Below are 15,722 nucleotides of genomic sequence, written 5' to 3'. Positions count from 1 at the left end.
ACTTGTTCTTGTCCTATCCAATATTTCATACCCAGAAAGATGGGAAATAAACTGCCTCATGAGTTGGGGAGTCCCAAGGATTTTGAGAAGTATAAAGGCCCCAGTAGCCCCAAAAAAGGTTAGGAAATTAGGCACACAGATAGCTTGTATCCAGTACAAGCCCACAGATCAGAATTTCATTAGTTACCTCCTTTTCAAATCATATGCAGGAAAGAGGGCATGTGAAAAACAGTAAGGAACTGATGCATCCGAAGAAGTGAGGTTTTTACTCACGAAAGCTTATGCCCAAATAAATCTGTTAGTCTTTAAGGTGCCACCAGACTCCTTGTTGTTTTAGTAAGGAACTGCTACACAATATTTCCAATTGGAGTTGTAATTCTTCACTTGTTGGTCCAAAGTAGTACTTTACTGGCCTATTAGATCCTGCCAACACTGTTGGGAATTTTTTTTTTTTTTAAATAGAAGCTATCAAATTTTATAAAGTGACCACCTCCACTTAATATGAGAGTCATTACTGAGGGCAGACATTGCTCAGTGAAACTTCATCATACAGTGTACTTGTATATGTAGTAACCAGTGCAGTCACAGCACTTGGGTGGCTTTCTTCAAATAAAAACTCTTGCCTTTTAAACTACTTCATGTTAGCTTGCCAGTTTTTGGAAGTACTGAGAACACAGTATTAGCCTAGACATTATATATGCAGCTTTTTAAACTCTGAATATAACTACATTTTATCTGCATCTTTTATTTTCCTAACTGTATTCTATCAACTAATTCTTGGTTCTCTTTGTAGACTGGGGTTTTCCAAAGATTCTTAGGGAGTTTGGTGGCCAACTCCCACTGAAAATCTAGTTCCCTTGGGCCACTTTGAAAATCCCAGGTACATGAAATAAGCTGCCTTTCACTTCACACAAGATACCAATACTTAAGGAAAACAAGCATCAGTGTTTCCAGTGTATTATCACGTGGCTTTAGCAGTGCTGAGGCAAGAGGGTAAAGGCTGAGTAACTTCAATCAAGTGCAACAGTCGCTTAGAAATGCTGTATGTGGACTGGCTTATTAGGGAACAGAAATTATTAAAAGTAAGATGGACAATATACATGTGTATTTTTCAGGAACTCCTAGGTAAACAAAGCTTCATTCGTGCCCCCCTTCGATAAGCGTTTCTAAACATGTAACGTAGAAAAATCAATGTCACTGATCTTTATTTTACTTCAACTAAACTTTGTTTGCATTTATTAAATGTTAAAAGAAAAAATTACTAGAAAGTTTTATTTTCTGTTGTGGAAATGTATGTTTAATTATACTTTTATATCTTACCTGAGACTGATCCTGAGAAGGTGGTGTGAGCTGAGACATGTCTGCAGTAGGAACTGAGAGAACATTGTTTGGGTAATCCAGTAAGTAAGAAACAACATTTGTATGTCCACCCTTGGCAGCTTCAATGAGCATCGTTGAGCCATCCTGGGGTGAGAGTTTGGAGACAGAAAATGCAACAGTAAGGGGAGTTCTTTTAGCCTCTGTGATATATAAAAAAGAAGAGATTTTTTCTGTGAAATTAAGTTTAAAATTGTCCAGCCTTGCCTTTTAATCAAAGTCAACTCTGCAGTATTTTAGTTTCAAGTAATGTATAAGGATAAGCAATTATGAGAGGTGAGTATATTAGAATCACAATGAGTAATTTAAATTGAATACCTTAAGTCGATGAGTAGGGTCTGCACCATGAGCCAGGAGGAGCTCAACAACCGCAAGGTGGCCCCCCGCACATGCCAATGACACCACTGTGTGGTCATTATTAGCAGTAGCCCTATTAACATTGGCACCTATGAAGAAAACAGCTTATGCAGAATTAGCAGGAATTTCTTCATGTTTAAATTCTAAACAACAAACCTGGTGTATTTTCTGACTTTGAGTGTGTATCTATTATAGAATTTCAGATCTAAGATGCAAGTTAATTACAATAAAAAAATTAGAACGAGGATAACACAATGGCAAAGACATTTCAGAAGTAAAAATAGGATAATTTCTTAGATAAACTGAGTTTGCATCTAGATTCCTAATCCTTTCATAAAAAGATGTACAGTCATACTGCAGTGCAAGTAAGCTAGCGTGACCAGATGTCCCGATTTTATAGGGACAGTCCCAATATTTGGGGTTCTCTTTTATATAGGCTCCTATTACCCCTCACCCACTGTCCCGATTTTTCACATTTGCTGTCTGGTCACCCTAAAGTGAGCAAAGGGAGGATATTCACACACTTCTAACAGTTATTTTAAGATTTATTTTTATATTCCAAGGAAGAATCACAATCCTTTCATAGTAAGGGGCTATTTATTTATTTTTTAAACCAGGAGTACTCCCGGGCAAGAGTTGACTGCAAAACATTTTTAGAATAAAATTCTAGAAATACTATCTAACCATGTACTGACTGACATTTTTGCCTTACTAATCTGCACAATTTGGTGGAAAGTATTTTCGATGAAGTATTTCTGTACTCAAAAGTGAGCAATCACCTGTATAATGTGCGTTAACTGAAATTAAAATCATCTCGCCACAAATGACCACTTACCACATAACCCGTAAACCTAATACATGACATAAGGAAAATTTCTATTCTAGTAGGAATTAAAGCCATAACACAGAAGTTTAATAGAACTGTTAAGTGACATTTCAGACACTGAAGTTGGTACTAATATTTTACCTTTGCTAATAAGAAACTGTACAGTGCATAAATGACCAGCTCTTGCAGCCTTCATTAGCGGTGTCCTTCCACCTTCAGATTCATGCTCCTGTTATAAAAAAAGTGCATTAAAAAAATGTTATAAATATTGGCAAAACATATCAACCAAGAGTCTTAGTGGCTGAAATTTTCAGCTTAGGGATTTAGACTGCTCTATTAATTTTAATGAATATTCGGTATAAATCCCCACCAGTGTATTTTCAGCTAATTTTTCGAAAAGGTCCCAATGAATCTACTTGGTTAGTGAATTACATTGGAAAAGGTCACTAAGACCACATCACCACCCTCACAATTTCATAGATTTCAATGGAAAGTTTCCTGACTTCTAGCTTTGTTCAGTTTCATTACCTCCAAACAAATCATTTGCATCAAATTTTCTCCAATACACTCTGTTCAAAAAGCTGCCATTTCTCAGCAAAAGAACATTGAGAACACAATCATATGGTGATACAAGAATGGAGAAATCTGTTAGCTAAGCCACTATATGGAGAATAGCCAACATCTGAATCTTCTGAATTGTAATATGTTGAAATTGGATTCTTACCACCCACAAATCAGACAAAAATCAATTATATGCAACAAAAATGGCATCAAATAGCCTTATGAGCCATAATGAGAGGGTAACTGGTCTCTGAAAAGAAGAATTAGAGAACATGGAGTTGCAAAGACGACAGAGGAACAATCTGAAGGTCAATGGTGAGACATTCTCTTCAGAGCCATCAGACACTGCCTCCGAAAACTGAAGTTTAACATGAGCAGACCAAGTTAAAGCATGAGTGATATGAAAGATTTTGGAAAAGACACTGTAGATACTCAGAAAACTGACAAGAGAAGTGAATGTGGAAGTTAGTAATCAACCCTTTCTACCCTTGAGATAATACAAGCCATGTGGGAAAAGAACCAGCCAGTTACACAGGAATGACTGACACCACAAAGAGTGCTATCAAGTGAAGGGGACCCATCCCACACCGCAAGGGGATTAAGTGTCCTGTCCATGAGTGTGTGTACATGTGCCCTTCAAAATAAAACTCAGTAATGTGTTAGGAATTTTATTTAAATAGTTTATAGGGAAATAATCTCTAATTCACTGTTTAACTTCATTATTCTCTGAATATCTGATAGCGGAGATGATTAAAAACAGAAGTACCTCCCCTTTCTTGTTCTATTTACTGAGATTGAGAAGGCTTAATGCTGCATTTATGACAGTTGAATCCAACCCTGCCTATTTCCTTCAATTGACCCAAAATCCTGTACATCCCCATTGCTAGGTTGCAGGTGTCTAGTGAAAGTTAACCATTTGGTTATGCTTTTGAGAAGGGGAATCTTTAGTGATGGCAAATCCAAACCTGTTGAGAAGTTTAGTGGTCCAAATCAGTCATGTGCTATTATGAAGAGAGTAAAAAACTGAGCTTGTCTCCTTTCACCACTTGAAAAAGGGCAGAAGCAGTCTGGCACAGATTTTTCTTATGAGACAATAGTTTTATTGTACATTGCTTTAAGATGCGTTTGTTCTCTGTGTGCTGCGTCTTGATCCTTTAATTTATTTTGCATGACACTATTGCTACATACATATAATCCATGTGCAATACTATACAGCAAGAGAGGAAGCCGCAGAGATTTGATTCTAAAGTCAGAAAACACCTGAACTCCCTCCGACTACCAGAGTCAATTTATAAACAGATTTACTCAGTCCTTTATTATTTAGACATAGAGACACTGAGTTCCACGGAGTTTATTGTGGAAGGCTCTTTTCTATGAGACCTTAACACACAAAGTAATGCATGCTCTGCATGCATATGCAAGGACCAATAGTATATTCTTTAAGATTTGGGGTTTGCCCTGGTGCTTTGGCCTCAATTTTTCCCTCCTCCAACTGTTATGCAATTAGCAGCTGCCCCTCCATTCCACATGCAGAACTCATTTGATTTGTACTGTGTAAAGATATTTTAAAAAGCACTTTGGGATGCAATGCACTATTTATTAAAATACACAAAACTTCAATATATGAGCAGAAACCGTGTTGTCCAAACTCAATTCCTGACGCAAGGTTTCAAAATCCCCATACTATGAAAATCAAAGAACTCAGAAATAAATAAGCTGGAGTTGGAAAATTCCAGTTAACCCAAGACAGTGCAAGTTTGTGTCCTGTAGTATATTCAAGTGTCTTGTTTCGTTTAAGATGGTTAGCAACAGACGATTGGTACTTTGCTTGGGAGTCTAAGAGATCTCACTGCTGGGGAAACTTCTTGATGTCCATGCTAAGTTGTCCTTTACTTAAATTTCATGCAATTATTCTATATATACTGGTTTGATTAATCCCCACTTCCTCAAGCAATCAAATCCTGATCCTCCTTAGTGTTTACAAACTTCAAATACTTGCAGCACCAAACACACACACACACACACACACCTTCCATCTGGCCAAACTACTCATTTTATCTATTGTATTTCTTCAGTAGTCACTCCTTACTCATTTCGGTTGCTCTTCCCATTTAACTCCACTTTGACAACATCTTTTCTATCAGAAAACCCAACACTGCACCATTTTATTTTTTAACTTAATTTAATGCAGTTATAAGATGCCAGCCATCTGTAGAAACTTCAGCCCTCTATTTAGCCATAGCAAAGGTATAGCAGCAGCAGAAGCATTGCCCACATAGTCCCCAATATATGGGTCAAGCCAGAACAGAGAATGGTCACCTCCAGGGGAGAGAAGGCAGTCTACATTCTATGCCCATTCAGTCCCTAGTCTTACCTCTGAGACTGCCAAATGTGTGTCTGATTGCTGTGGTTTGTGATAGACACCCATCCAGAAATGGAAGAGCTCTGTGTAGCTCAAAAGTTTGTCTCTCACTAACAGAAGTTGGTCCAATAAAAGATATTGCCTCATGCACCACGATTCACTAATATCCTGGCACCAACACGGCTACAACGCTGCATTCTATTTGGAGTAATAGACATGGGCTATCAGGGAGCTTACATAATCTATAACAGTTTCAATAACAATAGCCTGTTTATTTTGATACAAGGCTTCAAATATTGAAGCCCTTAACTACCTAAAGAATGAATCCTAACTTCAAAGGGAGGTGAATTTGAGTAGGTTACAAATACCTATCAGATAGCAGCTCCAATATGTAATTACTCCCACTGGACAAATCCATACTTTGGTGAGTAAAGAGAAAGAGGGATGCAATCATAAGTGTCTTATTGGAATCTTAAGCAACATACAATGGAGTAAAACAAATGGGTAAAATCAAAAAAATATCCTACTGGAAAAGCAAAACGGGTATTTTTTTTAAATGAGAAAAGTAATAAGAATTCAAACAGAACAAAATAGAGTGACAAGATACAGAGCATGATGAGGCTAGGGTTCTCACATGTGCTAGAAATAACTGACCTACATTAGTTTTATCCCACAAAACTAGCTCAAAGGATGTAAAAAAGCCCTCAGGAAATTGATTACAGCACAAAGCATTTAAAATAGCATTTCCATCTTGATGTGTCCCAGTGATGAATACAAGACAAAGTAATGCCAAAGATGACACTCCTTAAGAGAATCTTCTCAGAAAGGTGTTGCAGAATTGCCAATGCAGCATCTAGACAGTGGGCCAAACCTTAAAAGGCAGCGCACATTGATGCTTGATAAATCTGCAGTGAGACTCCTGTAGCTGGATTTACAGATTTCAAACTGCAACACTGGCTTTCATTACCAATGTCTATTAACACAACAGGCTTTAACATGGCCAGACAAAAATAAAGAGAAATTATGAGTTATTTTTCTGTAGATTCTCAACCTACTTTTGTCAAGAGAAGTTATACAACTGAATTAGTCAGAAAATCCATCTTATATAATTCATTTTAATATTAATGGAGCAAGGAGCCATGGGGATAGACATGACTGTAGATGAAAATATTAACCCAAGACAGAAGCCAGATAGAATCTCTGGAAGGAATTTTGGGTGCACATTCAAAAATCACCTCATTTCTTTATAATCTGTCGTAGAAAGGATCAGTAATGAGCAGCTGAAACACATAGCTTCTACAAGTAAAGCTACTGCCACAGACAGTCTCTGAAAAATGCAAGGTCCTAAGAATCAATTTAGAACAGGGCAGGAATGTGTGTTTTTTTTTTTTAAAATCAGCCCATTGCTCCACTATGGGCTGGGACGTGAAGTATTATCAAACCATTTTACTGGTGACTGAGCTGTCATTTTGTACTTTATAAAAGCCAACATAGCATTTTATGTGAACTCTATAGGAAGTGATCTACTGACCAATAAAACCTTGTCTACACCAGATACTACTTAGAGTTATCTAGACATAGGTTGAGAAACTGTGGTGTATTATCAGTAAACTCCAAGGACTTGGCAACAATAGGCCAAATATTTATTATTATTGCTGATATCACCCTTATCCTTGATACTTCATCCTCAGTTTCTTAGGCTGTTATAAGAGAGGTTTTATATCAAGTGTCTAACAGGGCCAATATAAATTCCAAACCAAGACTTTGTGATTTCAATAATTTGGTAAAATAATTTTGTTGGCCTTCTGAAAAAGATATCCTTGACTAGCCAATCATTAAATTAATGAAACATCCACATTTAGACTGTAGCTATGTTATAAGAGATTACAACACCAGAAGAGTCAATGTGATAAACTAGTCTGATCTCCCATGTAATAAAGCCTGTGACTTCCTTGAATTAATTCCTGTTTGAACTAGAACATTTATTTTAGAAAAACATCCAATCTTAATTCAAAAATTGCCTGGTAAATTACCTTCACTTAAAAATTTGTACACTGATTTAAACTTTCAGCCATTGAATCTTATTATATCTTTGCTAGACTGAAGAGGTCATTAACAAATTTTTGTTCCTCATGTAGGTACTTATAGACTGATCAAGTCACCCTTCTCTTTATTAAGCTAAATAGACCATAGTCCATCACTATATGACATTCACTTGGCTCTTACTTGAACTCTCTCCAATTTAATTATTCCTGGATAAATATGAAACAAATATTCTCTCAAGAGCTCTAATGGACTTCTGTGTTCAAACTTCAAAGAGATATCCATCATTAGACATATAACTACATAACATGTTCGTTACAAGATTTGGATTTTATTCTGGATCTGATAAGGAATGGAACCAGATATCTCTTAAATTCTTTTGTAACAAGACCCTTTGATTTATGAGGGTTCTAATTACCCTGAAAATGCTAAAAACTCTATTGTAGCCACTATTTGTGAAAAGCTGATTTAATAAAATGACCCTTTCCTATACAGGGAGGGAGTAGGGTAGTAATTAAGAAAGAAAGGGATTAGAAAACAAGCCAAAGGACTGCAGAGAAAGAAACCAAAAAAGTAGAGCAATGATGGAGATTTAATATGCTACATAGCAAGTCTTTGCACCTCTGATGAAATCTAGATGCCGTAAGCCATGCTTGCTGTGAACATCTATTTTTGAGGTTTTAGCTTACAAGCATCAAAGGCCAACCTCACCTGATGCTTGGCCGTCTCTATGCCCTCCAAAATAGTCTTCTTTAAGTCCTCCTGCTTGTCCTGCGGAAGGAAAAAGAAGAACTCACGGATCTTATTCTATAAATAAAATTAATACTTGGCCGTGAAGACCTGGTGATTACAATTTCAGTTGGTCAGCATCACCAGCTGAATTAGCCTGAGGAGGACAAAACTAGTCTTTAAACCAAGTAATGCAATTCTTCACCATCACAGCCTCAACCTAAGCCACCCAAACTCATGTGGCTAGTGGAAGTTACACACGATATCCACTGATGCAAATTACCAGATGCTTTCTTGGTCACACCCAGTCACCACATATTCTGCACCATTGGAATAAGTACAGACTGACCTAGCACAGCCAAAAATATGACTGCAATAATTCAGTTTCAGTGTTTTGGGCGCACTCTTATAGTTCTTTTGTTACAGAGACAACATGAACATTCTTACTAATAACCTTGGATCCTCTATCGTCTTCTCCAGATAGTCTAGAACCAGCACCAAAAAAAACACGATTACTTTTCAGTCCCTCACACTGAAAGCATCACATTAATCTCCCTCACTGTATAATGCAAAGCCCTACTTACAACCTACACAATGTTAGCAAGAACTCAGGTTGACATATATACAAAGGTTTAGTGTGCTGTGTGATGTTTAAGGAAAACAAGGTTGATATTAAGGATTTACTTTATGGTGTGAGGGAAATTAATGTGTAGTATGTTTTCTTATCAATTGGAAGCAAAAAGAATTTCCCTGTGATGGTGCAGAACCTGTCAGTGAAAACCTGTGTAAGCACTAGGGTATGATTAAGAGGTGTCCCTTAGCCACTCAACCCAGACCCTAAACGGTAAGGAAATGCCAAGCTATCAGTTAACCAACCCTACTCCCTTTTAAACATAGTGTTTATAGAATTTCCTAGGTTTTTAAATGCAAGCGTACCATGGTTTGGAGGAAGCGTGAGCGTTTGAGATGAAAAGGAAGGATGGATGTTATGCTACTTGCAGGTCTCTCTTTACCCATCCTCCTGAACTCCACCACAGAAGTGCCCACATTCCAGGGGATCCTCCCTAATGCTGCACCTGCCAACCACAGTTCTACAGAACAGTGTAGTCTCTGCTGAAGGCGCAGAACTACACAGGCTACAGAGACCACAGCAATGCAGCTTATATCTTCTCCCCAGAAATCTTGGCTGCTGTTCCCTAACTCTCCTTACTAAATCATAAAGAATATGGGCCAGCATCTTCCCTGAGGGCAACCTATGACTTCAGTCCCATTGGAAATGAGAGTCAAGAGGCTGACTCTCAAATGTACTGCATTTCAGCTAAATCAAGATCTCAGTTTAGGAGGAGAAGAGATCTCCAACAAAATGCACTTTTGGCTGAGTTAGGAGCCAGGAGATAAAAATCTCATTTGCCACTCACTATTGTTTGTATTTCTCTGATTTTCAGTCCTTAATTTTGAACCAGCAGGCCTCATACCCATACTCATACTCTCAGGAAATAAACAATCAAGCTGTGACACTGAGTACCTTTCCCAGACTTGAAGGAACAGCTTTGCGTAAAGTCAGAAGCTTGCCTCTCACACCAACAGAAATTGGTACAATAAAAGATTATCTCACCCACCTTGTCTTGCTAATATCCTGGGACGAACATGGCTACAATACTGCAAGCAACAATGGAGAATATTCAATTCTGCCATTTGAAAGGGAAACTCCACAACATGGAAAAAAAAGGAAGCAAAACAGTTACTTCCTGAGCAAATGCAAGAAACAAAACATCTCCAGAGGACTCACCATCTATAACCCTCTAACCACTACATACAACTCCAAATATGCTGAGCAGCTCTGTAGGAGGACTCAAAAAAATTGAGGAACCATCTCCTGCAACAATCATACTCCGTAAGAGACCACCTCAAACAAGAAATCATCACATACTCCCACACAGAGATGGGGGAGGAGGGACGAAATCAGGAAACCTACCTGGAGATCATGCAAGAAACCAAAAACAGCTATTACAAAAATCTGATGACAGCCATCCAACACAAAAGCAAAGTGGAACCAACTGCAACAACTTCACAAACCACAGAACACCACCGCTGGGAGAAACCACGGCACCAGGACCCATCACACGGACATCCCATGACAACCCAACATCAATTTATTAAGACTACCTGTAACCAGAGCCGAAATAACTGTACTCTCCAAGGGACCGAACTTCTTCCCCATCACAGAACCTATCATACTACACCTCTACCCCGCTATAACGTGAATTCGGCTAGAACGCGGTAAAACAGCGCTCTGGGGGATGAAAGCAAGTTAGATATAACGTGGTTCCCCTATAACACGGCAAGATTTTTTGGCTCCCGAGGACAGCGTTATATCAGGGTAAAGATGCAATATGTGGAGAACTAGAATTATTTCACTGATTCCACCTCAAAGAATTCTTTCACAACAATATCACCCAGAACTACCACCTCCCCACCAAACAGTCATAAGAAAAAAGAATAATCTGACAACACCCCACCACAGACAAAATCACACACTTGATTACACTGATTGATTAAAATCCCTAAACATCACATCCACCACACACTCCCATCACCACTGCCAAGAAAACAGCTATACAATCTCTGAAATCCAACCACCAGATAGCAATTAAATCAGCAGACAATGGGGATCCCATCACAGTCCTCAACTGTGATGACTATGTTAACAAAGCCTACAACTCTTTGACACCACCTACTATAAAGAGCTCAGAGACAACCCAGGAATCGAAGGATATCATCAAATCCTTCCTTGCTCAACTCCAAGAGAAACTCTAACAACCTTGTCCCCCACAAACTTTCTATATGTTTCCCAAGATACACAAACATGGGAATCCAGGAGACCCATCATAACTAACCTTGGTGCTCTTAATGAAGCAATATTAGGACTCAGAAACCATTCTCAAGCTACTGATCACATAAAGGGTCAGCGTCCTCCAGCACACAACCAGTTTCCTCCAGAAACTCTAAACATTAACAACCTCCCTCAGAACACCATCCTTGCCACTATGGATGTCACCTCCCTATATACAAACATCTCTCTCAGTGATGGCACTGCTGCCTGCCTTGAATATCTACAAGACAATCGACAACACTCACATATCCATCTCAAACATTGCCAAACTCATCCATTTCATCCTCACCTATACCAATTTTATATTCAACATCTTATCCAAACAGTGAGAACAGCCATGGGTACCACAATGGCTCCCCAGCATGCCAACCTCTCTTCATGGGCTACCTTGAGGAAGAATTCCTGGACAAATGCACCACAAAACCAATGCTATACCTGAAATACATCAATGATGTTTTTATCTTCTGGACAGATGAGCTAAACTTCCTTATAGATTTTCACCACAACTCCAACCACCACTACCCATCCATTCATTCAGCTCTCTCGAGAGCACTCCCATATCAGCATCAAACTTCCTGGACACCACGATCAGCTTCAACAATGGAACTTTAGAGACAGCTATGTACAAAAAACCCACAGATCACCACACTTACTTTCACAGATCCAGTAGCCACACCGAACACACCAAGAAATCAGTTTTATGCAGCCAAACACTCTGATACTATGGAATATGCACCAAGGAGAAAGTCCAGGATACACAGCTTACCACGCTTAAAACACCAGGACATTTCACCAGAGAAGTAGATTGCAGCATGGAACAGGCCACTCAAATACCTCAGATTACCTGCTTCAATATGGAAAAAGCCCTCCAACCACAGCCCCCTAGTTGTCACCTATCACCCCACACTGGAACCCAGAGGGTGTATCATTAAGCAATTACAACCCATACTTGACACGGACCACATATTGGAAAATCTTTCTCAAGCCACCTCTTTTGGCCTTCAAATAAGCCCCGCAACTCCTCCAGCTTCATCAGAAGCAGCAGCAAGTTCCCCAAAAACCAAGCCATACCAACTCAAAGCAGCACCAAATCCTGTTGTCACAGATGCAAAATCCGCAGAAGTATCTCTCCTGCTACGATGACCAAAATCCTGCCACAACACAGCTTTCAAGGTCCATGAGTCCTACACGTACCTATCACAACATGTGGTGTACTTCACCCAATGCACTAAGGGTACATATCTATGCTGGAATGAAAGACCTGTGGCAAGGCCACAGTTGGCCTGGGTGAGCTATCTCAGGCTCGCGGGGCTAAAAACTGCTGTGCAGACATTTGGGCTTGGCCTAGAGCCCAGGCCCTGGAGCCCTCCCTGCTTGTGGGGTCCCAGAGCCTGGTCACCTACACAGCAATTTTACAACTCCGCAAGCCCAAGTCAGCTGACATGGGCCAGCCATAGGTGTTTACTTGCTGTGCAGATGTACTCTTTATTCCCCAATAACAATTATGTGGGTGAAACAGGACAATCACCATGAACTCTCAAAAAAATAATAAAAGACAATTACATCATATTACCTGTGGGTGAATACTTTTCACAAAGCTATCACTCCTTATCTGACCTCTCAATCCTCAGCCTCAAAGGAACCCTGCACACCTTCAAAATACGAGCCTGGAAGCTTGCTATAGACTAAAAATCATGGACTTACAGACACTGGATTTGTGGCTTATTACAACAATCTGTAACCCATTAACCCCTCTTTTTGTCCTATAACTGCAGAGGTTTCAACTGGCCACTTAACCTGTATTGGAAGAGACTATTTGAGGTGAACTACTTATACTAAATAGTCTGTTCCACCTTGTATTTTGCTGACACTGACTACCTTTCCCAGATCTGAAGAGCTGTGTGTAAGCTTGAAAGCTAGTCTTTCACCAATAGAAATTTGTCCATAAAAGGTAGTACTCCACCCACCTTGTTTCTCAAGTATCACACAGGTAATTTTACGATAATATAGGTAGTAATATAGGTAGATAATAAGATAATATAGGTTGCCAAAGGTCACTTTTAGCAGCATCAGGCACAGAACCCAATCTCATCCATAGAATTTTTCACAGGTCACATTTTGATGGCTTGTGTCACATTTAAAAATTGAGAGAAGTATGATTGTTTTAACAAAATAGTGGCTATGTTCCATGAGGACATGCAGACACTGCTGCTCAGAATAAAATCTGCCAAATCTAAGTGCTTAGCTAGGCCATCTATAACCACTACTTTAACCATTAGATCCCACTCCTCTCCCAGAGGTGGAAATAAAATCCAGGAGTCCTGATTTCCAGCATTCTATTACTTCTGAGCTAATAACTGTGAAACCCACTGGGAAAGTGGGTATCATTCCCTTTCCAGTGGCTGATATAAACAGAGAATAGCTATTACTGTATCTCAAGTGGTAGAGGTCTCAACTAGTGATCTGAAAGTCCAGAGCTCAAACTCTGCTGAGGATACATGTGGGTTGGTTGCAAGTGACAAAAACAGGAACTAAGTTTTCTTTTTAAAAATATTGACTCAGCAAGAAAATATCTTTACAGATGGCGTAACACTCAGCACATAACAGATATTACACATTTTGGTCATTTGTCACATTGTGTTTGCTTATCACACATTTAACTGGCAAATGTGTGGTCTGATCATTTTAGTGAAACGGTTGTGGCTTTAGTAACGTAAATAGCTAGACCTTTAATCATTTTTGTTGCTCTCCTCTGGACTTTCTCCAATTTGTCCACATCTTTCCTGTAATGTGGCACCCCCCCCTTCCCCCCCCAAGACCTGGACACACTACTCCAGTTGAGGCCTAATCAGCGCGCAGTATTGTTTACAATACTCCTGCTAATACATCCCAGACTCATGTTTGCTCCCCCCCCCCCCAAGTGTTACACTGTTGATTCATATTTAGCCTGTGGTCCACTATGACCCCCAGATCCTTTTCTGCAGTACTCCTTCCTAATCAGTCATTTCCCATTTTGTACGAGTGCGACTGATTGTTCCTTTCTAAGTGGAGTACTTTGCATTTGTCCTTATTGAATGTCATCCTATTTACTTCAGACCATTTCTTCAAATCATTTTGTATTTTAATCCTATCTGCCAAAGCACTTGCAACCCCTCCAGCTTAGTATCATCCTCAAACTTTATAAGTGTACTCTCTATGCCATTATCTAAATCATTTATGAAGATATTGAACACAACCGGACCCACACTGATCCCTGCAAGACCCTGCTCGTTATGCCCTTCCAGCATGACTGAACCACTGATAACTACTCTCTGGGAACCGTTTTCCAACCAGTTTTGCACCCACCTTATAGTAGCTCAAAACTGCTCAAGATAGTTAAGACCAAAGCAGACTGTGAAGAACTTCAAAAAGATCTCACAAAACTAAGTCATTGGGAAACAAAATGGCAAATGAAATTTAATGTGAATAAATGTAAAGTAATGTACATTGGAAAAAATAACCCCAATTATACATACAATATGATGGGGACTAATTTAACTACAACTAATCAGGAAAGAGACCTTGGAGTCATCGTGGATAGTTCTCTGAAGACGTCCACGCAGTGTGCAGCGGCAGTCAAAAAAGCAAACAGGATGTTAGGAATCATTCAAAAAGGGAAAGAGAATAAGACGGAGACTATCTTATTGCCCTTATATATATACACATGGTACGCCCACATCTTGAATACTGCATACAAATGTGGCCTCCTCATCTCTAAAAAGATATACTGGCATTAGAAAAGGTTCAGAGAAGGGAAACTAAAATGATTAGGGGTTTGGAACAGGTCCCATATGAGGAGAGATTAAAGAGGCTAGGACTTTTCAGCTTGAAAAAGAGGACACTAAGGGGAGGATATGAGAGAGGTCTATAAAATCATGAGTGGTGTAGAGAAAGTGAATAAGGAAAAGTTATTTATTTGTTCCCATAATATAAGAACTAAGGGCCACCAAATGAAATTAATGGGCAGCAGGTTTAAAACAAATAAAAGGAAGTTCTTCTTCATACAGTGCACAGTCAACCTCTGGAACTCCTTGCCTAAGGAGGTTGTGAAGGCTAGGACTATAACAGGGTTTAAAAGAGAACTAGATAAATTCATGGAGGTTAAGTCCATTAATGGCTATTAGCCAGGTTGGGTAAGGAATGGTGTCCCTAGTCTCTGTTTGTCAGAGGGTGGAGAGGGATGGCAGGAGAGAGATCACTTCTTATGTTGCATTTCCCTAGTTTGTTTAGGAGACTTGTGAGACAGTATCAAAAGCTTTACTAAAGTCAAGATATACCACATCTAACACTATCCCCATAGCCACAAGGCTTGTTACCCTGTCAAAGAAAGCTATCAGGGTGGTTTGACACGATTTCTTCTTAACAAATCCACGCTGTTATTTATCACATTATCTTCTCGATGTTTGCAAACTGATTACTTAATTATTTGCTCCATTATCTTTCCTGGTACTGAAGTTAAGCTGACTGGTCTGTAATTTCCCAGGTTGTCCTTGTTTCCCTTTTTATAGATGGGCATTATATTTGCCCTTTTCCAG

The 15,722-nt window shown here is 39.2% G+C and overlaps 1 protein-coding gene across 16 annotated transcripts in view; it reads right to left on the bottom strand.

Moving 5' to 3' along the window:
* The window catches only part of LOC117881771 (ankyrin repeat and KH domain-containing protein 1), a 192,066-nt gene that overhangs the window by 65,809 nt on the left and 110,535 nt on the right, over window positions 1-15,722 (bottom strand). For 9 of the 16 annotated variants that reach the window (XM_034779435.1, XM_034779438.1, XM_034779441.1 and 6 more), the window contains exons 11-14: window positions 8,238-8,297; window positions 2,702-2,789; window positions 1,696-1,823; window positions 1,321-1,464 (exon numbers count right to left, since the gene is read on the bottom strand). In XM_034779435.1, coding sequence (XP_034635326.1) covers window positions 1,321-1,464; window positions 1,696-1,823; window positions 2,702-2,789; window positions 8,238-8,297 — 420 coding nt within the window. Of the gene's footprint in view, window positions 1-1,320; window positions 1,465-1,695; window positions 1,824-2,701; window positions 2,790-8,192; window positions 8,298-15,722 lie in introns of those variants that run through there. The other 7 variants (XM_034779439.1, XM_034779445.1, XM_034779450.1 and 4 more) reach the window with 2 other exon arrangements.

The sequence above is a fragment of the Trachemys scripta genome, chromosome 8 (genome assembly GCF_013100865.1).
Source record: "Trachemys scripta elegans isolate TJP31775 chromosome 8, CAS_Tse_1.0, whole genome shotgun sequence".
NCBI lineage: Eukaryota > Metazoa > Chordata > Testudines > Emydidae > Trachemys > Trachemys scripta.
This window is presented reverse-complemented; position numbering and strand designations above follow the sequence as displayed.